At 38.7% G+C, this 26,273-nt stretch overlaps 1 protein-coding gene across 4 annotated transcripts in view; it reads right to left on the bottom strand.

Annotated features, from left to right (window-relative positions):
* Positions 1–26,273, bottom strand: part of ANKFY1 (ankyrin repeat and FYVE domain containing 1) — a 90,909-nt gene that overhangs the window by 17,168 nt on the left and 47,468 nt on the right. For all 4 annotated transcript variants that reach the window (XR_013762385.1, XM_079130778.1, XM_079130780.1 and 1 more), the window contains 12 exons: positions 23,293–23,416; positions 21,415–21,564; positions 19,927–20,092; positions 13,805–14,009; positions 12,366–12,434; positions 11,726–11,925; positions 8,793–8,890; positions 4,312–4,540; positions 3,292–3,390; positions 2,894–3,047; positions 1,194–1,362; positions 317–435 (listed from right to left, as the gene is read on the bottom strand). Coding sequence is in view for 3 of the 4 variants with exons in the window: in XM_079130778.1 (XP_078986904.1) it covers positions 317–435; positions 1,194–1,362; positions 2,894–3,047; positions 3,292–3,390; positions 4,312–4,540; positions 8,793–8,890; positions 11,726–11,925; positions 12,366–12,434; positions 13,805–14,009; positions 19,927–20,092; positions 21,415–21,564; positions 23,293–23,416 (1,782 nt within the window). In the remaining variant the exon portion in view is untranslated. The remainder of the gene's footprint in view (positions 1–316; positions 436–1,193; positions 1,363–2,893; positions 3,048–3,291; positions 3,391–4,311; positions 4,541–8,792; positions 8,891–11,725; positions 11,926–12,365; positions 12,435–13,804; positions 14,010–19,926; positions 20,093–21,414; positions 21,565–23,292; positions 23,417–26,273) is intronic.

The following is a 26,273-nucleotide window of genomic DNA, read 5'->3' as shown; positions in this document are numbered from 1 at the left end:
CACAGATTCTTTTGCAATGGGTCTTGGGGCAACCTGGGCTTCAGAACTGTTACAAGTTCCCCAGGAGATACACAACTCTCAAAACAAATACTGGCTCAGCTTTTAGAGTCTTTAATCCCAGCATGTGGGCCTCTCTCCTCAAGTGAGCCTGACCCTTGGTTGACTTGACAAGACTGAACTGTAAGTCTCTAACAGTATTAACTATGAAAGTCAAGTCTTAACTATAGATTAGTCGAGACTAGAGGTAGATTAACGTAAGAGTCAGTTTATAAGAAGCTGGATAAAAAGATTCAAGAGATACTTGGGTTTCTCAAACCTGCGAATAAGGAAGCAGGCAGTGGACTCATTATTTTCATCAATAGCTCTGTGCAGAAGTGTCTGGAGGCACCCACTAGGTCCTGGACCCCAGCATGTGGCATCACAACCATGTCTAACCTGCAGAAAAACATGTAAGATTTCTTATAAACACCATCAAGCAAAAGTGAAAAATTTTATTACCAAATCTGAGCTGGATTAAAATCATTAAATCCATTTTTCAGATAAGATGTGGTTGATAATTAAGTGACAATTAATCTGTTCTAATCATCAGTTTTACAAACACTGATTAAAATCTGCTCTGTGCCAGTTCTTGCATTAGATCCTGTGGGATGAGTTTGGGAAATATAAACACGTTTATAGCTGTATACTAGAAGGTATAGAAAACACAGGTACCTGCTCACATAGGTAGGTATACTCATAAGCCCCCAGCAACATATACCTATAATTAACAGGAAATCACAGCAGTAATAGGTAAATCTCCCAGGTGCAAAATGCTTTACTGTCATACTGCAGGCTCTTCAGAGAACTAACAAAAAATGCCAAGGTTTACTTTCACTTTGGGGGCTGATTTTGCAAACCTGAGATATGAAAATTCATCATTATGGTGACAATGAGGGGAGCCCACATCAAATTGATCTCCTTCCAATTTCTAGTTTCTCAGTGATCTTCATGGTCAAGTCAGCCTAAAAACAAAAGTGTTGGCCAGAACCATGCTGAAAATATCTTTAATATGACTTTGAAATGTTTGTCCTTGGCCTTAATCTGCTAGTACTTGGCAGATCTCTTATTTCTGTGATTCCTATGCAGGCACCAAATCCATTCCTGACACAAAATATCCCATCCTTAAGCCGAAACTAATGTTGTGCTTGTCTCACCAGAGTGGATGCGATGTCTTCCAGATTATTTGCCAATGCAAGCCACAGTGGGGGGTTCCCTTTCTCATCTGAAACAGACATGTCAGCTCCTCGGGTACATATGGCATCAACTACCAGTGGAAGCTGATTTCTGATGGCCAGCTGAAGGGCTGTCTCCCCATCCTGAGTCCTGCTGGGACATGCACACCAAAACCAAAACTAATATTTGTAGCTGGAGCCAAAAGGTAAAGAGTGCCCTCCTGGGCATACCAGAGTCCAAACTTCACTATATCCCTTAAACACACTTCATTCACAGTCATTAGGATTTTCTCAGAGAAATTAAATCTGTCAGTATTATCTATCCTGATTGCTTTTTAAAAAAAATGTGTGTGTGTGTGTGTGTGCATGTGTGTGTGTGTGTGTGTGTGTGTGTGTGTAGAAAATGTCACCACTATACCCTGATAATAACTGACCAACTTTTTAATTTAATTTATTTTATTTTTTGGTACTAGGAATTGATCCAGTGGTGCTTTACTATTGAGTTATATCTCCAGCACTTTCTATTTTTATTTATTTATTTATTTTGAGAAAGGGTTTCACTAAATTTGCAGAGGCTGACCTTGACCTTGAGATCTCCTGCCTCAGCCTCCTGAGATGCTGGGATCACAGGAGTAAGCCACTACACTAGGCTTAAAAATATCTTTTTTTTGTGGTGCTGGGGATTCAAACCCAGGGTCTTGCACATGTCAGGCAAATGCTCTGTTGCTAAGTTACGTCCCAGCCCTAACAGCATCTTACTAAATGCCAATGAAAACCTGCTACTCCAAACACCCACCAGATAAAAACACTTCTTTGCACCAGACATGGTGCCACACACCTGTAATCCCAGCAGCTGGGGAGGCTGAGGCAGGAGGATTGCAAGTTCAAAGCCAGCTCAACAACTTAGTGAGATCTGTCTCCAAATAAAATATAAAAAAGCGTTGGGGATGTGAGTTAGTGTCTAAGCGCCCCTAGGTTTAATCCCTAGTACCAAAAACAAAATAAAACAAAACAAAAAAACCAAAAAAACACTTCTTCGCCCCACTCTCAGTCATTCAGAGTCACTTGACATTGAGGATGAAGATAAATTCCTCTGAAAAAAACAATCACACTAAAAACTTAAGTCTGTGTGTTTTTCTCTCTTAAGCCTTATTTATAGTTTATTTTTTGTGAAGTTCTTCATAACTGAAATTCCTATTTAAGAACCTATCTTGAACTGGGTGTGGTGGTGCACAACAGTGATGCCAGTGACTCAGGAGGCTGAGGTAGGAGGACAGGAAGGTCAAAGTTACCTCAGAACTTAGCAAAGCTCCAAGCAACTCAGTGAGACCCTGTCTCAAAAAATAAAAAGGGGATGTGACTCAGTTGTTAAGTGACCCTGGATTCAATCCCTGGTATAAAATAAACAAACAAAACAAAACAAAAAACAATTTTGGATTGTTCTTTATAATGAGATTTGTGCAATACTGTACACTGGTCCAGAGGCTCCAACAAGCTCAAAGTTCAATTCCCTTTGTATCAGTAAATTATATTCAGTTTACAACCTTGCATTTGTACATTTTTAGAACTGCTGTTCCCCTTCCTTTAATAAGTAATATTTTCTATGACCAAGGCTATACTTTTGTACCATCTCAGTTAAATATGACCTCAATATTACAGCAGAGAGCTCTGTCTCATCCCACCTGACATTTATATCTGCCTGATGCTCCAGGAGAAAAAGCGCACTCTTGCTATCCTGCCGCTGTATGGCCATGTGCAACAAAGTTTGCCCATCTGACATGGTGTCATTGATGGAAGCCCCGGAACCCAGCAGCTGGGCTGCAATGGTGTGCATGCCTGGGAAACAAACAAGTCCTGATTAATGCATGTTGAGCTTTTCCCACATCTGCTTCTTACTACAATAAACATTCCCTCTCAACTTCTCAAAGGCAGCAGTTTTCCACTGGACATTATAAGCTTAACAGTAACAGAGAGGTAACTTTATCACCAAATGATTAGCCTCACTCCTCCTCACCCCATTAACCCACCTACTCTTCTGATGTACATCTACAGACATCAATACCCTCTAGTACAGGCTCACCAGTCCACAATGCCAGGCCCAGCACAGTCTGGTCTCGGGAATCCTTGAGGCTAAAGTCCGGAATAATTTGCAAGTTGTTGGTGGCATGAAGAGCATTGGCTAAATTGTTTTAAAAGGAAAAGAACACTTGATTTCACCATCCCATAGATCACATTTAAATCATTCAAAAGAATAAAAGTTCAGTTTCAAACTGATTAGCTGGCTATAATGTGATCACTGCTATTTTCTTGTGGGGAGTGGAAGATCTGAAATCTTATATTTATAACCAATACAAGGGGAAATGAATTTTTAAAAAATATTTAAATGCTAACTCCTAAAAACTGACTCTTCTATGGAAACACATGATTACTAAAAAGAGAGTTAAAACAATGTCCTGACAATATTTTCTTCATATTTAATTCCTACAATCTTTCAACTCCTTCAAAGACCAAGAAAAAGGAACATTCTACCTAAAATCTTGCTTCCTTTCAGAAGCACAATGCTAAAAAAGTGCTGGACTTTTGAAGAACCAGGCAAGAGTAAAACAAACTTCAGGACAGGAAAAAGAAAAACTGAGGAGGACCTTCTGAGCAAGCCCTCCTGCAAGGGGCTTTCTTGGTCCCTTTTTCTGGTTGCCCTCTCATGGGTCACCTCCAGGGAGGCTCAGAGACAGAGAGAGTTGACTAATTCATGGAAAACCTGAATTCTCAAAGAGAGTGCTCATGCCAAGCAAAGCTTTGCTTGACTTACACTAAAATGGCTTAGAAAACCACCCCCAAAACAAGAGAGAGCAGAGTCACAGATTCTTATATCTTAACCTGCCAGGTAAAATGGGCAGGTCCCATCCTGAAAGCACACATAGAGAAAGAGGATAGTCAAGAGTCAGACTGTAAGCTGATGTAATTTGACCTGAAAGGATGTTTCTGGTAAGAAACTGGCTATATAAAACTCACCAAAAGAAGAAACATCAACTCTGTAAATTAACTACCCCAAACTGAGGCCTGCAAGTCAAACTGATGAGCAGAATTCCCACCTACTTACCTTTCTGCTCTAGGATGACAGATACCACATCTGGATGATTATAGGCAATTGCCATGTGCAGTGGTGTCTGCAGATAGACACTGTCCATGGAGCTGGTTGGGGATGTGACCTCCTTTGGCAAAGGCAGAGCCTCTTCTGTCTGCAGGTTTGGGTTGGCACCTTGCTGCAGGAGCTCCGCTGTGAGGTTGGCCAGGCCATGCCGGCAAGCTGTGTGCAACGGGGTTTCTCCCTAAACACAAATGATTCAAATCTGAGTATCTGCAGTCCAAGGGTTCTATTCACAAAGGGATAAATAAAGACAGGATAAGTGCTGAAACTCTGGTCCTCAATGCTAGCCACAATGTTTGGTTCATCTTGTCACCAGGTGTGAGTTGGCTCATGCCACTTTGCCACTGGCTTATCCTGTTGCTATTTCCATGACTTAGATTTCCTTTCCCCTGGTGTATCATCCTTAGTTTTTTGGGGGATACTGGGGTTTGAACTCAGGGGCACTCAACCACTGAGCCACATACCCAGCTCTATTTTTGTATTTTATTTAGAAACGGGGTCTCACTAAGTTGCTCAGCATCTCGCCATTGCTGAGTCTGGTTTGGAACTCACAATCCTCCTGCCTCAGCCTCCTGAGCCAATTGGATTACAAGTGTGTGCCACCAAGTCCAGTCTTCCTTAGTTTTTTTTTTTTTCAAATTCTTCCCAATCATCTTCCAAATACCCTGGTTTCCTATCTTCTTCATCTCCTATGACCTTCTTAACCACCTTTCACTTTGTTTCCATAATGATTTGTTAAGGATAAAATACAGGCTTGTTATAAAACTACATTAGCAAACTATCACTGTCACCAAAATAAAAACTGTATAAAAAAGAGGGTCTCATTATTAGAGCCTCAAAACTAAGCTGTGTTAACAGTTTGATGTTACTTCTCTTTAAGTCCCCTCCACACCCTGCTTCTTTAACCTCTTCATATCAACACCAGCTGAACTCTGATCAAGACCTCCTTCATCCAAGAAGATACATACAAGTATCTTCTAAAGGAACTATTATTACTAGTTTCACATTTCTCTCCAGTAGCAGAATATCAGTAAGGAAAAATGGCAAATGTAGATGTGTGTGCGTGTATACACGTTTGATTCTGTATATACATATATACATACTGGAGTTTTCTGAACCCAAACTAATGGAAACAAAATGAATATACTGCTCTGTACCTTGTTCTTATCACAGTTATCATCATGGAAAGAGGCATTCTGTAAAAAATGGCAAGATCCTATTCTCTTTTTTTCCCTCAAAAAAACAAAAAAACAAAAAAAAAAAAACCTCCTTTCCCAGAGAAAACCACTTTTAACTCTTTCATTTGGGTTTTTGTAATCTCCATGTTTCTAACTAATGTGTCGTTATTGCCACCTCTTGATTTTCCAGCTTCAGACTTTATCTGTAAGACTTGCCAGTGTGGAAGATAAGGAAAATTAAGCAGTTTTACTCCTTGACTCCAAATGTACCTCCCATCCCACAGAACTGCACTGCAATTGTACTGAGAGCCACCAGGTCTAACCTCCTCCTAGAAGACCTTCCTACATATTCCTACATATTCTCATTAGGTGTGCTTTCCTATTCCCAAGGCTTCCACCAGTATCTACAAACCCAGGTCTCCAGCCTTGTTTTTACATCCAGTTTTCCCACTACCCACTAGCTATCCCTGACTAAATGTTTAGAAAGAATTCAGCAACTGCAGTGGAATGTACTCCCTCCAAGTCAGTTCCTCCTCCTAACCAGTTCTCTCTTCTTTTCAAGGGTATACCAAAACCTTGAAGAGTATACCAAATACCTCTCTTGTCCTTGCTTCTGGGAGGGATAAGCAAGCATGTATTATATATTGACTCTAATTCTGCAATTCCTCTGAAACCTATCACTTTGGATCTAAACACAGCAAGAAAGGTCAGGACAAGTCACTGTTTGTCTAGATGATTCCTACCTGGCTCTGGTCTGGACTCAATCTCACACTTCTCATGGCAGCCATCCCAGGCAGCTCTCTCAACTCTAAAATGATCATTCTCTTCTTCTGCCCAAAACCCTTCTAGTGATCTTCTCCCACATAAAGCTGAAATGCTTTAAAATCAGCATTCCAGGACTTTCTCTATTGTGGATCTCTCTTACCTTCACATCAGGTCTTCCCTATAGCTGAACATTTTAGGTTTCACTTAGTTTTGCTATGAAGGAGATAGAAAAAGGATCAAGAGCTGGTAGACAATGTGGTCTCCTAGGAGAATTTTTTTTTTTTAAGTTAGAAGATACAGCATGTTTCTAAACTATTAGAAATGAATAGTGAGCAAAATTAATGAATAGAAGAAGATAGCCAATTAGAGACAAAGGCACACAATGGTAGAAGTAAAGTTTCTGAGAGGGTGAAAGGGATGAGAGGCAGAGCCCAAAAACAGAGTGACTAGGGATACAGCTCAGTGGTAAAGTGCTTGTTTAGCATGCACAAGGCCCTCTGTTTGATCCCTAGCACTGGAAAAACAAAATGAAACAAACCAGCTTCCAGAGAGTATAAACACATTCTGATTTCCACTGAACTGTAGGCCATGAGTGTAGACAGATGAGATCTAATGGAGGAAAGAACAAGATTGCCCTTGCCCGTGCTCCCAAGATGGATGGATGGATGGATGGATGGATGGATGGATGGATGGATGGAAGGAAGGGAGACATTTTGGAATGACTCACATACCAAGCTTTATTGCATACTGCTTTGTCCAAAGGTCAAAAGAGGGTGAGCACATTTCTTAGTATCTGGGTCTTAATACTGGCTCCAATATTTATGAGTCACTTAAGCCCTCAAAACCTCATGGTCCTTTACCATGAATTAAGGGATCTGTAGATGTGGAAAATGTTTCTGCAATCCTAATAATATAAAATGCTTCTAGGTCCATTTTAAGAATTTAAAGGAATAACCACCTTAAAACTCCTACAAAGTAGGATGTAAAACTATGTGATCTTAAAGATAAGCACATCTCTCTGAAAATAAAGTAACACTACTATCATTTAGGATTGAACATTCCAGATATTATATAATATGCACTTAAATTTTTTTTATCATACCCGTATCCTATGACTTTAGGATTAATTTCATTTTATAAATGAGGAAACTGAAGCTCAGAATCCTTAAGTTACTTGCTTAAGACTAAGAAATGGAAAAGCTTATAAATTTAGTAATGTCCAACTACCAAAGTCACACTGTTAAACACAACCCTGTTTAGTAGCCACCCTTGTCCATAGGGGATATGTTTTAAGATAACCCCCAGAAGGTGCCTGAAACCACAGATAGTAACAAATCTTATATATACTATATTTTTTTCCTAGACATATGTACTTAGGATAAAGTTTAACTTATAAATTAAGCACAATAGGAAATAGTAACTAATAATAAAATAGGACAATTAAAACAATATACTATATAGTTATGCAAATATGGTCTTCCTCAAAATATCTTTTGTTCTTTATCACCCTTTTCTTGTGATAACAGATGATATAATGCCTATGTGATGCGATGAAGTGAGATAAATTAGGTAGGCATTGTGACATACCATTAGGTTACTTAAAACATATACGTTAAGGACTACTGGAACACTAGCACTATGATACTATGACAGTTGATATAAATAAGACAGCTACTAAATAACTAATGGACAAGTAGCATACATAGCATGGATACACTAGGTAAAAGGAAGATTCACATCATGGACAGAATGGAATAAAAGTGCAAAATGTCACATGCTCTTCAGAATGGTACATAATTTAAGACTTATGAATTGTTTATTCCTGGAATTTTCCATTTAATATTTCCAGACCACGGCTGACCACACGTAACTGAAACTGCTGATAAGGGAGGATTACCACACAGTCTACCTTTAGCTTGGGAAAGAGACTTAACTAACAAACACATAGGAGAATCCCAGCAAATGCAAAGTATTATGAAGAATCAAGATGCTATTATGGTAGGTTTGTGTGTGCATGTTTCCTAATTTATATCAGATAATCAAGTTCACAGTTATCTAGTTCAGGGCCTGATACACACAACAAATACTTAAATGGTTACTGAATGAATCAAACAGCCAATATTTAAGAATACATAAAGTAATCTGTTTTACTTTTTTTGGGGAGATGGGGTACTGGGGATTGAACTCGGGCACTCAACCACTCAGCCACACTCCGAGTCCTATTTTGTATTTTATTTAGAGACAGGGTCTGAGCTGCTGTTGCTGAGGCTGGCTTTGAATTTGAGATCTTCCTGTCTTAGTCCCCCGAGCCACTGGGATTATAGACATACACCACTGTGCCCAGCCTATTTTACTTTTTTTAACCATCTGCATGTATAATTCTCACAAAAATTGAATAATAAAGAATCTTGTTTCATTTTTCCTACACATTTATCACTCGATTCTTGAAAAGGCCAAAACCATTTTCCCTGGCTGCCTTGTCACACTTACCCACTTGTTTTTGTGGTTGACATGGGCACCATTGGTTGCCAGGAAAAGAGCTGCTGCCTCATTTCCTGCTCCAGCTGCCCGCTGTAGTAAACAATTTCCTAGAAGAAAATGGGTATATTCATTCTTCTATTTGCAAAGAAATGAGGTAAAGTTCCACATTGCACAACACCCTGTCTTCTCTACCATTATTATACTACTGGCCGGTCCACACTATAGTAGGTATCATTTGAGTCCTCACAGGCATTGTCTGTATGGTGACACAGAGACTGGGAAAAACCTGGGCTGAAACATCTGTTTTTTTCTGTGTTTCTCACTAGCCATTGCTTAGGATCAGAGCTAAGTCATGTCTCCTTGATGGGATTGGGCCAGCAAGGTTTTTCAACAGTGGTGCTACCAACATTCTGGATAGGATAATTCTTTGTTGTAGGGCCTGCCCTGCATACATAATACAATGTGTAACAGTATCCCTAGCTTCTACCCATTTGATGCCAGTAGGACCCCTGATCATGATGTGACAACAAAAAGTGTCCTTAGACATTTCTAAATAATCTGGAGTAATGTGAGGAGAGGGTGGAATTGCCACTGGCTGAAAAACACTGGACTAGATAACTATTTCAAAAACACTGCATGCAGAAGTTCTACTAGAAAGTGCCCCTTTAACACCTCAGTCTTATTCCCAGGGCCTTAAATACTATGCTTATTCTTGACGTAGAAGTATTTTGCTCAGCACTGTCACCTTTTGTGAATAAAAACTCTTAATGAGAGCATATTGACTACTTTTTGAATGCAGATTGCTCACTGACTGGTGCCTACCATCCGCCATTTGCCTGCCTCTTGCCAATCCATTGCCGGCCTTTCAACTACCCATCACCCACTGCCCGAGGTTCACCTGCCAATTGTCCGACAACAGCTAGCAGACTGACCACAGACCACCACTAGACCGCCAGCTGCCTGCTGTTGCCTGGAAGTCCACTCTCGCAATACCTGCAGGTTTGGTTACATGTGGCTGCCGCCATTTTAAGAAAACAGCCAGGACCTGTAGGACACCTGGCCGAACTGACTGAGTCCCGTCTCCAGGACCCCTCAAGCGCGACCAATCACTCCCTGCTTATGGGGCCCTCAGACCGACTGACTGCTCCCCGCCAACAGAACCCCCAGACCAACTGACTGTGCCCTACCACCAGGGACCCCCAGACCGAAAGACTACCTCCCACTCCAGTATCCCTCAAACAGACCAACCACACCCCGCCTCCAGCACCCCAGCCTACTACACCCACACCCTGTGCTGCAGCTCCCTGTTTGCCAACACATTTGGAAGCCAGAGCAGCCAGGATTATCCTGGAAGCCGCATCTCCCATCTTTAGGTGGGGCAAAACTCATCCTGAGACTCCTGCTGGAGACTAGAAGCTTACTGTCAAGTACCTCTCATGCATTAGGCTACTGAAGACTGGGAGGTTTGAATACTATATGACTGCTATAGTGTAAATTTCCTTTTTTTCTCCTTATTGAAAAATTTTAAGTTTTTATTTCTTTACTTTTCTTGCACCATTTTCCTTTTCTTTACCTGTTCCTTCAGTCTTTCTCCCTTTTCGCATGCAAACAACCAACTCCTACTGATTATACTTTCACTCTTTCTACAATCTAGAACTTCTATATACTCTTTTCTTATCTCATTAACAGCTACATCCTTCCCACCCTCTACACCCCTTCCCACCCTCTTTGTCCTACGTTAGAAACTGCAGACCTTATTGCAAATCTATTTGTTATACTGTAAATAATAATTAAACTCATTCTGTTTATTATGACAATATTGTTAAGGTCTTCACAGGGGCTATTTGGTTTAGGGCTGCATACTGTCCATACTGGGTACTGCTAATATTGATCTCCCCCTTAAAGAAAAGGTTTTGGAAACCTATAGGGTCACTATAAGCTATAGGGGGAAAACTGCAATACCCCAGATCTGCACTGCTAGAGGGGAAGATACATGAACAACAGGAAAAAACAAGGGAAAAAAATGATCCAAACAGATCTAGATTCTAAATTAATAGACTCCAGTGACAGCATGGTAGAAGAAACGTCAGAAAAGGAGTTCAGATTATACATAATTAAAATGACTCCAGAAGCAAAGGGTGAGATAAGAGAGCAAATGCAGGCAATGAATGATCACACCAATAAGCAGTTGAAAGAGCAACTGCAGGAAGCAAAAGATCATTTCAACGAAGAGAAAGAGATTCTCAAAAAAAAAACGGAAATCCTTGAAATGAAGGAAACAATAAACCAAATAAAAAACTCAATAAAAAGCATCACCAATAGACTAGACCACTTGGAAGACAGAACCTCAGACAAAATATTTAATCTTAAAAATAAAACAACATATCTCAAAAGATTGAATATATATGCAAATAAAAGAAACCAGTCACTCTTGCTGCATACAGTGGCACAGGTCATCAATCCCACATACTCAGGAGGCTGAGGCAGGAGAATCACAATTTCAATGCCATCCTGGGCAACTTAGACGTTGGCTCAAAATAAAATCTAAAAATGGGTGGGGGTGTAATTCAGTGGTAGAGCACTCCTGGGTTCAATCCCCAGTACCAGAAATAATAAACGAAGTATTTCAGTTAGAAAGATTTAACTTGATGTTTGTTTAAATTGCTTGAAGCACAAGGGAAAAAAATTACAACCTGGGCTTTTACTGTATTTAAAATTAAGTATAAAATAATTTTCATAATAGTAGGATATTAAGTTCCTAAAACTTTGTTAAAAACATTTACAAGAGCTGGGGAGATAGATCAGTTGGTAGAGTGCTTGCCTTAGAAGCACAAGGCGCTGGGTTCGGATCCCCAGCAATGCAAAAAAAAAAAAAAAATACAAGATTTTCCATGGTGCCCCTAAGTTTCAGCATCATCTCTTGGGGATCTACCATTCTTTACCTGTCATGGTATCAGATGCATCAGTGTTGCTGCCACGCTGAATGAGTCTGGCTGCAAAGCTGTTTTCATCAAATGAAGTCCCATTTACCACAGGGAGGTCTTCAAAGGGGTTTACAGATGGGTCCGAAGATACAATGATGTACTGTACTGCCAGCCACAAAGCTGTGCTGCCTTCATGGTCTTTTAGTTCTAAATCTAACCTGAAATAAGGAAGCAATGTGAAGAAAAACTAAATATAATCTTAAGACACTCAGTACTGCCAACCGTCTTATTAGTCTTTATATACTTTTTGAATAACAAAATTTTATTTTCACTTTTACTTATTAAGCTTTATAATATTGCTGGGTGTGCTGATACATGCCTGTAATTCCAGTGGCTCAGGAAGCCAAGGCAGGAGGATTGCAAGTTTAGGGTAGCTTCAGTAACTTAGCAAGACCCTAAGCAACTTAGTAAGACCCTATCTCAAAATAAAAAAATGAAAAAGGGCTGGGGATGTGGCTCAGAAGTTAAGCGTCCCTGGGTTCAATCCCCAGTTTAAAAAAATAAAAATTATTACACTAAAAGACATTTTAAAAGAATTTTTCACTCACAATCCCACCCTCACAACTGCTTTTTCATTTCTCCTTGTCGCCCTACGTACTGTTTACACTGCAGCAGCTGATTGAACACATATTCATTCCTGGCGGTGATGGACAGGTGTAAAGGAGTCCTGCAGGATAAAAAGAAGAGGTCAATTTAAGAGTCCTAATTCAGGACTACGCACAGCAGGAAGTGACTAGACTCCTAGGCAGAATTATCAGGCATAAGAAATTCTACATTTCTGCAACAGTCTTCCAAAATCATGACCAATAAGCAAAACATGACAATGAACTTTTTTATACGTTACCATTTATTTGGTCACCAAAAAAGGACAAAAATCAAATAAAGAAAAAGATATAAAATACTCTCCAATATTGACCCCTTCAGCAATTTCTATTATAAGTTCTGCTTATTTTCCCTTATTCTCCACCAATTCTTGGGGTGGTGGGGGGGGGGACTTTTCTTCCTTTTCCATAATTTTCTGTTACACTTGAACACACACAGAGTAGTAACAGATAAGAAATTATTAAAGTGGTATTTGATCCCTCCTCAATGATTTTATTTAGCACTGAAGTGCCCTAAAGGAGATTGCCACTGCAGAGCACAGGGCACCCAACACTGGCATCTACCTAGAGATGGACAGATTGCCAAAGTTCATTGCAGATAGAGGGGGAAAAAAAATCTACAGGGGAGAATAAAGGATGAAATTATTTGGGGGAATAAGGTTATTATCACATGATATTAAGATTTCATTGAGATCCATTGCACCTTAAAGTACTTTACCTATACTGATCAGTTTTCCTATTCTGACAATGACACTTCACTGAAATCTTTTATTGTTTCTCATGAGAGTTTTCAAGGTGAAATACTGAACTGCTATGATGATAAGTGGGTCCCACCTGTGGCTGGTGATGTAGGTGGTTTTATTAACTTTTAGAGCCTCCCATACTACTGTCCCTAAGGCAACCCTTTCTGGGATTCTGAACCACAAGGAATCCTTAACTAAATCTGAGTGAGAGGCAAAAGGAACACAAATACTGGCAAATACACGAAGGGCTATGCTGCAGAAGAAGGCAGCAAGCTGTGCAGATAAAGGCAGAACTGGTTTTAAAACAGGGACTTTTCTAACAATTAGACCTCACAGAAATAAAAGACTGCCTTGAATTAGTGTGTCCTGCTTTCAACTATCCAAGCAACTCTAAGAAATGGTAAAGAAGCACCCCTTGGAAGAGGTGACTAGATAAACAGTCTAGTTCCTTCTCATATGAAGATGACAGAAATTGCTTAGAAATTTAAAGACTTCTGTTAACCAGGATGGAAATGTTTTCCACAAATGCCTCTGGACTTAGAACATTCATTTGCATGGCAAATAAATGTTTATGACTTTAATAAACATCATATCCAATAATGCCAAATACCATGTTTGCCAATTATGGATCACCATAAAATACCCTAATGGGATTAATGCTAAGAGTATCATCTCTCAATTCTCCAACTTACCTGCCCTTGCTATCCTGCATGTTGGGGTTGGCACCAGCCTGTAGGAGGGCCTCTGCAATCTGCGCCATCTCAGACATCACATCTGCTGAGTGTTTCTTTGAACTGTACAATGCCACAAGGTGCAGTGGTGTCTCTTGGGCACCCAATGTAGCAGCATTAACAAGGGCCCCATTCTTAATAAGGAAAGTAGAAGCAAAGAGATCTCCTTGAAAAGAAATAATAGAAGACAAAGTAACATATGTCAACTTTCAGGGTGAGCTATTCTGGCCAATGTTTCCTCAAAAGGCAGCAGTCTATGACTGCAGACAAAGAAGAGAGACAAGTGGCTGAATCTGAAAGAATCTCTTCGGATACTTCTAAGTGGAAACTCATCATTAAGACTATGGAGTTACATATTTTAATAGGCCTCCTGGTCCAAGTTTTTATTACTTGTGATCATCTGTCCTGCCTCCTCACCATAATAGCCCTTTGTTATCTAAGAAAACCAGGCTTCTAACTTTCAAAGGCCTCTTCTGGTCATCTCTCAAAAAGGGCTTCTGAGATTCCTCCCCAGCACAATTTTTTTCTCTCTATCCTGTTGACTGACCACAATCTAAACCTAAGTAGCACTTAGCTCCAATGTTCTGTTTCTGCACACAGATTCCTGTTCAGAGTAAGTCCATGTCTGTTTATTACTATAAGGAGTCATTTCTTTTAGTTGTGCAATCTTATTTCATGCAAACATAAGTCTTAACAAGAAGCTTACTACTGAATATTTGAACAGAGAATCTGCATAAATTATTATTTGTAAAACTTTCACAAGGTAAATTAACTGGTTGTAAAAACAAAAATTCTTTTCTTTGCATTAACACTTTTGTATAAGGGGGGGAAAAATCCTTACCCCTATAGGGACAAGAAGCCAATTGTATATGTCTAATACAAAAGTATTAAAAAGATATCAAAGTACACTATTATGGTCAGGTGCAGTAATGCACACCTGTAATTCAGTGGCTCAGGAGGCTGAGGGAGAAGGATCAGAAGTTTAAGGCCAGCTTCAGCACTCAGCAATTCAGCAAGGCCCTAATCAACTTAGTGAGACTGTTTTAAAATAAAAAATAAAAAGGGCCAATGATATAGCTCGGTGGATATCACTACTGGGTTCAATCCCCAGTACCATCCCACAAAAAAAAGTATACAATTGTGAAAATACCATGTCAGACACCAATAAAGGAAAGATGACTCTAGATTGGTTCCACAAATGCATGTTTGAATTCAGAACTAAGCAATCTGACAAGTGGCAATTAAATATTAAAATTACCTGTAAGAAAACCAGGTAAAGTATACTTTTCAAGTTAACTTGGAGGATGACAAAGATCATACAATTATTTCTTTTAAGATTAAAGTTCAATCTTCCTTGGATTTAATTCCCTTTATAATTTAAGACAAAAAATGCTGACTATGTGTAAAATTTATGTATCTTAAGAAAATTAAGCAAGAATAACAGAATCTATGAACAGAAAACCTTCTAGTAGCAAGTGTTTTAGGCATTCTATCTAGTTGGGTGGGAGCAACTGTGTCTCTAGTGTCCTCCAGGTGGCACCAATTAGCTCCTAAAAGGAAAGGAGATACCTATATCATGTGTTTTCATATCAGCTATTGATTTATAAAAAACAGACCCTGGAGAAACAATGGGAAGAAAAATGGATAGACTGGTCTGGGACACCGAGTTCTATTTTAACAGACTGGCTCTAATTTTAATCAATTATGTTTCAGATAATTTGAGACTTCTCTTACCAACCCTTTCTTCTGAAATATTTTTATTCTTCCACTCTCAAATTCTTTTTTTTTTTTTTTTTTTGGTGGTGCTGGGTATGGAACCCAGGGCCCTGTGCTTGTGAGGCAAGCACTCTACCAACTGAGCTATATCCCCAGCCCTCAAATTCTTTTAAATAAAAAAAATATATATATATATACATGATATGCCATACATACAGAACACATATTGGGTAATGCTGCACACAGATATAAGAATGTAAATACAAAAACAAAAACCTACAATTGGCTGGACTCAAATGGAAGGTATAATAAAAAATATTTTATCTCTTAAACCCCCTTAAAAGACAGATTTTAGATCAAATGTACTTCATTAGAAAGATCCAAAGATAAAATTTTCTTATGTTTATTTGTACCCCCCAAATAGAATTACAAATTAAAATTACAAATACAAATTTGTAATTGCCAAAAAAGCTATTTGGCAATTACTAGAAATTTACATTAAAGGCAATCAATCTAGAGGGTAAATAAGCTAGAGGAAAAAGACAATGACATCCAAAAAACAAAACAAAGGAGGGGAAGAGAAAAGGACAAAAGCACCATTTAAAAGATTTCTGTCAATAAGAAAATGAACAATACATTTTAAAAAGATTTCCATCAAAAATAGTTAAGAAGCTGGGTCTGATGGTGCATGCCTATAATCCCAGTGGCTCAGGAGGCTGAGGTAAGAGGATCTCCAAGTTTGAGGCCAGCCTCAGCAATTTAGCAAAGCCCTAAGTAACCTGGCAAGACTCTGTTTCAAAATAAAAAACAAAAAAGCCTGGGGATGTGGCTAAGTGGTTAGGAACCCATGGGTTCAATCTCCGGTACTAAAACAAAACAAAAAATAGTTAAGAGGTTGGGGTGTACTCTTGGGTAGAGTGTGTACTTAGCATGTATGAGGTCCTAGGTTCAATCCTCAGCACCAGAAAGTTAAAGCCAGGCACAGTACCACTGGAATCCCTGTGACTGAGGAAGCTGATGTAGGAGGATTACAAGTTTGAGAGCACCAACTTAGTAACACCACCTCAAAAAATAAAAAAGGGTGGTAGATGTGGCTCAGTGGTAGAATGCCCTGAGATCCCTAGTATCAAACCCTCATACCCCGCCCCCCCAAAAGTTAAAATAAAAACTGGTACTTAAAAGTTCCTGGTCAATGAAACATTAGTGTAATAATTTCTCTACATAAAAATATTCCCAACAAAAAAGTTAATATTTTTTACAATCCACTTAAGTCTTTCTTGTAATACAGCCCCTTGACAGAATTTTATTCAAGAACGACCAGTAACTTTCATCATTCTGAAATATTTTTATTCTTCCACTCTCAAATTCTTTTTTTTTTTTTTGCCAGGGCCTTGTGCTTGTGAGGCAAGCACTCTACCAACTGAGCTATATCCCCATATTTCATCCTGTCCCAGTTGGTGCCACTGTTTTCAAATTTACTACAAATAACTGGACAAGAAATCCCTATTTAAGAAACTGGTTGATTAATATTGGTTATTGCAGTTTAAAAAGTAGCAGAGGAACTAGATTTTTTAAATGAAAACAAGGATTCACTTCCTTGCCTAGATCAGGCTAACTGAAGGAGATGGCAACCAGCTGGCCGTATGTGTGCCTCTGTGGGCTTACCCACAGACACTGGCAGTCTACTGCATTTTTCTGACAGACTAGTATACTTGGTTAGTAGGATGATCACTATTTATACAGACAATAACGTGTGTCCAGAACCAGACGTAGATGTCACATTAATATGTGGTCTTTAATAAGACCTCCCTTCTCTTCTATTACAATGAATTTAAAGAAAGTTTAGTAGCTAACTTAAGTGTATTACTCAATTTTATCATTTAGGCAAGTCAAAAGACTGATGCCACATTCAAGTGACAAGTGAAAAAAATTCCTACAGAAATTGAATCTGGCTATGGCACTCTGATTCAAGGGCAAAGTAAAAGCCACCACATTGACCCTACCAGTCAACTCATAGCACTGTGCTAAGTGCACTACTAACACTGTCTCTCATGTTCCCAACAATCCAATAAAGTAGAAATGATTTCCACTTTGCAGACAAGGAAAAGAAGACTCAGTGTGGTCAAGTGTCTATCTACAGATAAAGAAATGAGACAGAATTCAAAACTTGGTACACCCAAGCTCAGAGACAGTAGTCTGCCTACCACATCATGCCACACTTCCTAAAGTTAGCAACAATCTAGTTTATTATATTCACATTGTAATTCACAAACTTGCAGGCAATTCATAAATTCAGAATGGAAGATTAAATCATCTGAAAACAAGCATCAAACATGACAACCAATTCTTCACAATTCATGTAACTAAGCGATCACCAAAATATTTAATGACTCATAGATGTTTTTTCATCAGACATGAATTAAATTCCCTGAGTGGAAAGGAATATAATTCTCAGATTGTTTTTTTTTTTTTTTTTTTTTTTTTTTGTAGCAAGTGTATTTGTTTCCAAAATAAATATCTCATATACTAAACAGTGTGGGAAAGAACAATTCCCTATGTGGTGAAAACTTTTTCCACTCAACACACACCAGAGTTTAGCACCCAACGGCTCTGCATAATGCACAATGATGCTTGGGGAAAATGCATCTGTTTTTAAAACTGACATGCTCCAAGGATTTCCCTATCCAATAGTGAGCAAAATTTTCCTCTCTACCAGCCAACAACCTCAACACTCTAAAACACAACTTAGGAGGATATTTATTTTAAAGCCTTTGCTCATAAAGGACCATAAATTCCACTAACAAGGAGCAACATGTGAATGGCAAAAGCACAGCAGGGACAATATTTTCGTAATGCATGAAGAGAAGGCTAAAAATGCACGTGATTAAGATGTGGTGAAGCCAAGCACAGTGGCACACACCTGTAATCCCAGTGACTCAGGAGGCTGAGGCAGGCAGATCACAAGTTTGAGGCCAGCCTGGGAAACTTAACAAGGTCCTATCTCGAAATAAAAATGAAAAGGGGCTGGGGACATAGCTCAGAGGTAGAGCACTTGCCCAGCACGCACAAGGCTATGGGTTAAATCCACAGCAACATACACAAACACACAATGTGGTGAAATCAGTATATTCTGTCTTTGTTGTCCATAGGCAAACAACAAAAAAAGGAGCCACAGCAAAGTACTTCTATCAAGTCCCTCTACAAAATTAAGGTTTTTGACTTTTTTTTTTGGTATGGAATATTGAACCCAGGGGTGCTTAACAAATGAGCCACATCCCCAGCCCCTTTTGTTTTTTTTTATTTTGAGATAGGGTCTTGCTGAGTTGATTGGGGCCTTGCTAAGTTGCTGAAGCTAGCCTCAAAACTTGCAATCCTCCTGCCTCAGCCTCCCAAGTCACTGGGATTACAGGCATGCACTACCACACCCAGTAGTTTTCAACATTTTTGAAAGCTTTCACCTCTCTATAGGTTATCACTCTGTCAAAAATGACCACAGAAAAGTAAAGTTGGGCAGCATCCACTTGGAACATATCAAATAATAAGGTTATGTAAAAAGCCAAACAAAACAAGTCCTTATTTTCCCGCTTAAACAGTTAATTCGGGAGGCTGGGGCAGGATGATCACAAGTTTGAGACCAGCTTCAGCAACTTAGCAAGGCCCTAATTAACTTAGTGAGACCCTGTCTCTAAAAATATAAAAAAATAAAAAGGACTAGAGAAGTGGTTCAGTGTTAAGCACCTCTGGGTTCAATCACCAGTACCAAAAAAAAGTTAATTCAGGGTAGGGGCAGTGGTGAAGCACTTGCCAAGCATGCAAGAGGTCCTGGCCTTGATAACTAGTACTGGGGAAAAAAATAAGGTTTAAATGTTCTAATCCTAATTCTATCATTTCCACATTATCCCACTACTGATAATATACTCAAAATAACTTTCCTAGAACAAAACAAAACTTAATTATTTTGCCATGACAGAAGTCCAGTTTAAGTTTTTGTGGTTTTGATACTTTTCTTATGTTCGTGCTAGGACACAAAAGTAAAGATTTCCTAGCACAATTTTTGGAGAAAGTGATAATGTTCAACAAGTAAATATATCAACTGCTTACAAGTAAAAGGTACTTACTTCTCAAAAGCCATCTTTCTAATCTCCCTCCCTCAGGCCCTATTAGCCCTATGAACAGCCTAACTAACAAGGCACAGATAATAGTTCTTCGGTCCCTCCTTTGACTCACAAAACAAATCCTTAAGTCTTGTGGCCTGCAAATATAAACTCAAGATGATATGGTAATTTTTGGAACTGAGTCAGGGAAAAAACATATGAATAAAATTTTTAGAAAACTGCCTGCAGAGAAAAATATAAAATTATTACTACCTCTTTGGATTCCTTTATGTAACAAGCTCCAGCCATTCTTGTCTACCATGTCCACATCAGCTTTATGGCTAACCAGCGTGGTGGCAATACTCTCTAATCGTCGTGAAAGGGCTAGATCTAATGCAAGATCTCCATTATGATCCACTTCATTCAGCTTCCCAGGGAGCTGCACAAAAAAGTTTGTAAATCAGCACTTAGAAGATAGAAAAGACAACGTATTTTAACTTCTCCCACCTTGATCCTTAAATATCATCTCTTACACCGATGTCAAATTTTAGTGCTCTGATAGAGCTTACTCACAAATTCAACTTCATTCACAAAGATCTATCAGGCCTACTCAAGGCATATGCTTACAGGGAACACAGAACTAAAAAAATTACAGAACAGACAATAAATACCATACAAGACAATTAAGGACCACAGGGGAAAGGCAGACAATGTAAGAAACACAGGGGAAATGCAGACAGTGCATTAGGGCACAAGTGCCAAGGGCAGAGGTTCAGAGAACTTCATAGAAAAGAGCTATCATTTTCATGAAAGGCTGTGGCTTACTTCCTCCCAGCAGTTTAATGTTTCTCCACACGCTGAACACCCATGATAAAACATTTCATACTCATCTGTCAAAGGCAACTGTATTTCTATTAAGGCAATGTGGTAGGCAGAATAACAGCTCCCCAAAGATGTCTATGCCTAATTCCCAGAACCATGTGAATGTGCACCTTACATGGCAAAAAGCACTCTGCATATGATTACAGTTAAGGACCTTGTGATGGGGAGAGTATCCTGGACTATCCAGGAGTGCCCAATCTATCTAATCACATAGCTCTTAAAAGTAAAAGAGGGAAGCAAAGAAATAGGTCAGAGATATAACATCAGAAGGACATGACCTGCCACTGCTGGCTTAAAAGATGGAGACAGGAGCCACAAGTTAAGGAATGTAGTAGCAACCCTCACTGGGAATAGCCTACAGCTGAAGGGCAACAAGAAAATGGAGATCTTGGTCCTATAACCACAAGAAGCAGAATCCTGTCATTAACAGAAACAAGCAGAAAATGGATTCTCCCCTATAGTTGTGTAAAGTAACATAGCCTGCCAATACCTTGATTTTGCTCTGATGATGCCTGTACTGGACTTCCAATCTATAAAACTGTAAGACCCTAAGTTTGTGTTGTTTTAAGATATTAGGTTTGTGATAATTTCTTATAGCAACAAAAGAAAACAGATTTTGGCACCTGGAGGTTAGGTATGGCTACAACTACCTAAAAATATGGAAGTGGTTTTGGAATTGGGCAGTAGACTAAGACTGGAAGAATACTGAGAAGAATGATAGAAAAAAAAAAACAGATTTCCTTGAGAAAGCTATTAGTAGAAATATGTACATTAAATATTGTGTGGTGACGGCTCAGAAAGAAGTGAGCAGCACGGTAGGGAAAAAGAAGAGCATTAAAGCTTTAGAAAGAGGAAAAAATGGAAAAGCAGCTACAGTACCTGTGAATCCATTTCAATCAGATAAAGGAAGACCACATCTTCTCTCTCCACTTTGATAGCTTTATGTAATGGGTAGTCCGTCTTGGATTTGATCATTTTGTATAACAACTGAGCACTCATACTGCTAAAGTCCTCCTTTCGTAAGTCATCCTAGGAATTAAAAACACAATGAACAGCAAAACAGACAAAGTGTTAACAATAACAACAACCGTCATTTGTTAAGGCCTTAGTCTGTGTGTCAGGTCCTACTTTCGAGCTTAACATGTCCCAACTAATTCAATTCTCACAAAAATCCTATAAGATAGAACTACTGTCATTTGCATTTTAGAGATGAAAAAAGTAAAGCATAAAGAAACTGAATAATGCCAGGCATGGTGGCACAAACCTGTAGTCTCAGAAACTTTTGAGGCTAAGGCAGGAGGATCACAAGTTGGAAGCCAGCCTGGGTAACTTAGCAAGACCCTGCCTCAAAAAATAAATAAGGTTGGGGATGTAGCTCACAGATAGAGCACCCTTGTGTGCCATCCCCAGTACTACAAAACAAAACAAAAGAAGCTAAGTAACTTGCACACGTTTAGACTGGGAGTAAATGGCTAAGCCAGGATCTAGAATCAATAGGACCACCTCTCACACCTGTACTCTTTACCACAGCACTACTGTGCTTTTCAAGAATGGTAAAGCATGGGAGCTGGAGCAGGAGCTCAGTGGTAGTGCACTTGCCTGGCATGTGTGAGGAACTAGGTTTTATTCTCGGTACCACACATAAATAAATAAAATAAAGGCTCATTGACAACTTTAAAAAATATTTTAAAATAAAAAAAAAAAGATGGTAAAGCATATAAAGTGATGTAAGATGGGAAAATGGCTGGTTCTCATTTATTTCATTAGTAGAACCCTGAATAGACCTAGATCCCTGGACTTTTTCTGGTTCCTATCCTTACAAAAGTTTAATTTGTTGAGTTTTTACTTGTACATTACAAGCTACTCCCATTTTTTCCAATAAATCTTTACCTTCCCCTCCAAAAAAAAAAAAAATATGGTAAAGTATAAGCAATGCTGATACCCACCAAGAATCAAAGCAAGTGGGAGCCCTCCCCATGGAAACAGTCCTTCCCCACTAAGCCTATAAAGATGACAATTACAGAATCAATCACAACTTTCACAAACAAGTCACCCATTGAGTCATAGCCTGCCTCCACTATTACAGAGCTCTTTATTGCCACCTACCAGTACAGAAGGGTTGCCCGTCCTATTTCAATTCTTTAAAAGACTGTTCACTTAGACACCTTTTCTGAAATACCGAGACTCTTCCCACCATGTTGTTGCATACAAGCAATGCACAGAAACTAATTTATAAAACATAGTCCTGATATTTTAAAAGTGCAAAATGACAACAAAATAGACATGTGAAAACTGTTCCTATTATGTATAATCACAGTGCAATAATAAAATAATAATAAAGAGAATGAAAAATTAAAATACATTTACTAATGTCTTCACCTGATGGAAAAAGCAAGGGAACACTCTGAAATGTGCTGCTGAATAGTACTTAGGGCCTGCTGGTCCCACAGTGGCATTCTGCTCCTGTGGTTTGGCCACTGCTTCCACAGAATGAGCGCAAAGGCAAGTGTCCCTTCCAAGTCTATTTCTGAACTTGGGTTACCTACTGCCCTTCTAGTATGAAATCACAGAACTATCAGATTTTCAAGACTGAAAAGGGTCTCATAGATCATCCAATCCAACTACTTATCCTTCCATATTGTAATACAAGAAAGCTAGGTGAAAGAGAAGTGACTGTTCTTAGGATCAGGTCCCCTGCCTGGGTCTTCCAACTGGCAGTGGGAATGTGCTGTCTACACCTCTCAATCTCTCACTCACCCAATGACTTGCAATAATCTCTGCACAGTAGTTCATCAGTGTGCTGGCATTCAGTTCCTCTGCAGTCTGATAGAAGCGAATACAGTTCCTAACATTCACCAGGGACATAACACCCTTTTCACATCTATAAGAAAATTAATGATGAACACTGTTAATAGCACAAATACAAATACACTCACAAATAAATAAATCAAGGCAATAATCTGTGTACTGGTTGACTATGTCTAACACTACTAATGTGCAAAGCTAAAGAATATAATTATGAATAAACTATAGACAGGTTCCCATATTTCCAAAGTACTAGAATTTCTTTGTGATGTTATTTTGCTCAGTTCTGGTCAGAATCAAAATAAACTGCATATGAACTTGTTAATAAACATAATACCTCAAATGCCTTAAAAGTAATCAATAAAACTTACTGATTAGATACACAAATGATTTTTAAATCAGACACAATAATATGGGACACATCTGTAGTTCCAAACATCACAGCACTATTATGTGAACATTCTGGCTTAAAAATTATTTCAAATATGAGGCTATGTGCCTTGATAAAATAATCCCTCCTTAAAAGTACCCCCAAAAGATGAATCTGTATAATATATGAATAATAACTCAATAAAACTACATTTTATAAGTCCACCCAAAATATTTACAATATATAGAAACAATTAAAGAATCAGACCACAGTACATTAGGGGTGAGGAAAAAAGGCCACAAAAGATGTCTCCCATAAAATCAGGTAACAAGACTCCTTCAGAATCACTAATAAGAATATCAACTTCATGGGAGAAAAGAGAACTACATACAGGCAAACAAGCCTCTAGTGGCACACATCCTAACCTAGAAGGCATGGCACTGGAAAGTTCAGGGTTACTTCCACCTCATAATTCCTGGAAACCTGAGCAAGCCTCCCTAAGAACTAGGTCTATGAGGAAAAGAGGTCATGGCATGGTCCTTCGTCTCCCTTGTCTCCAAATCACCCTACAAATCAGATATACCTCCAAAGGCAGCCTCAGAGGTCTAGTATAGTGGCAGGAGTGTTCCCTGAAATTTCACCACTGATTCTCCTGGCCCACAGCATCCACTTAAACTCTTTTCTCATCAGAAAAGCAGACTGCAGTAGAGAGAGCAAATGAACTGTAAGGAAAGAGCTGGATTGAGAGCCCCTAGGGGAAAAAAAAACTTCCTCTTACACAGGGGATCAAACCCAGGGATACTCTACTACTGAGCTATTATTCCCAACCCTTTTATTTTTTGAGACAGGGTCTTGCTGAGTGGCTCAGGTTGGCTTCAAACTTGCAATCCTCCTGCTTCAGCCTCCTAAGTAGGTGGGATTACAGGCCTGTGCCACCATATGTGGCACAATCTTGTGAATTTTAGGGGCCAAATTACTTAGGTTCTTGTCTCCTTTGTAAAATAAGGATGATAGTTTACTTTAAAGGTTTGTGGAATCTTCATGTGTTTTTCAAGATGAAGGAATATTAGATTTACTCAGTACAGCATGAGATATACAGCAGGTACACTCATAAATCTTCTGCCCCTCCCCTTGCTTAAAATCTAAAATTCCTTTCCTGAGGGAAAAAAGATATATGGAAATTACAAGATTAAATAGCTAATATTAATGGATTTCAGTACTACTATAAATAACCAGCTAACAAATAATTTCAAATCTCAATTGGTGAGCTTTAGATTACAGAAGTACAGAAAGCAGTGGCTCACACCTGTAATCCCAACTACTCAGGAGGCTAAACAGGAGGATTGTAAATTTGAGGACAGCCTGGGACTTAGTGAGACCATGCCTCAAAATTTAAAAAAACAAAACAAAACAAAAACCCAAGCAAACAAACAAACAAACAACAACAACAACAACAAAAACCACATGACCATGAGAATAGAGATGAGGGAAAGAAAGGAAGAGGGTTGTGAGAAATACCCAGGAAGAATGAAGAACCTCACAAATAAGACCTTAGGCTCAGACCAAGATTATAGTCTTAGAATCACTTCTCTATCTAGCTGTATGTGCAGGCACCTATTTTATAAACTAACACCTGGGCTTTGGACCTTTGTCTTCAGCTAACATCAATAACCTGGTGTAAATAAGCATCTCTCCCAGGGCCTTTTTTTTTTTTTTTTTTAATTCAGTTCAAATCAATATCTAAAAAAGTTACTATAAGAGCAAGAATTCTATATGGTATTTTTCCATTCAACAGCAAAAACCTCAGTTTTTGTACCACTGGCTTCCCCAAACTCATACCACACCATAACAAAGTCATTCTAAACTCAGCTATGAAATCAAGGCATTTAAGCAGAAAATTTCCCTTTATAGACAGATAAAAATTTTTACTACTTTTACAATGACAGATATTCAGAAGCTTGCCATCCTATGGCCAGGAAGCCTACCACATAGAATGACCTCAGGGGGTTAGGACACACACCCACAGAGCACTTTACAAAAGCACTTGCACAAATGCAGACAATCTGAAAATTCCATTCTCTTCCTTTTTACTGCCAAATGATAGGAATCAAACACTTTGCAAGAAGACAGACTTTTGTTAAAACTGGCAGAATTTTCACTAATTCTAGGATCCCCAGAATACCATTTGCCATTGGGGTAGCCTAAAAATAGTTAACTGACATGATTTACACAATTGAAGAATATGTGACCTCATTTTAAAATTTAGATTCTTCTTTTTTAAAAGTAGCACAGGCTTTCTTCTGAAGGAAAAATACGTTTTTAATTTTATAAACAAAAATCATATAGATACACAAAAATAATCAACCTAGTTTTTAAAGTACAAATCAAGCACTACACAAACTCATGTCTTTTTTTCAATCAATCCTGTATGTGAGAAACAGAAGAATTGCTGAAAGTAAAAACAAGGAAAGGTGAACAGTGTTGGAATTAGAAAGGACTTATTTTTCTTTCTATGATTCTGTAATTTTCCAAATACCATAAACTGAACACGTAGTATGCTTTT

The sequence above is a fragment of the Sciurus vulgaris genome (genome assembly GCF_902686455.1).
Source record: "Sciurus vulgaris genome assembly, chromosome: 3".
Taxonomy (NCBI): domain Eukaryota; kingdom Metazoa; phylum Chordata; class Mammalia; order Rodentia; family Sciuridae; genus Sciurus; species Sciurus vulgaris.
This window is presented reverse-complemented; position numbering and strand designations above follow the sequence as displayed.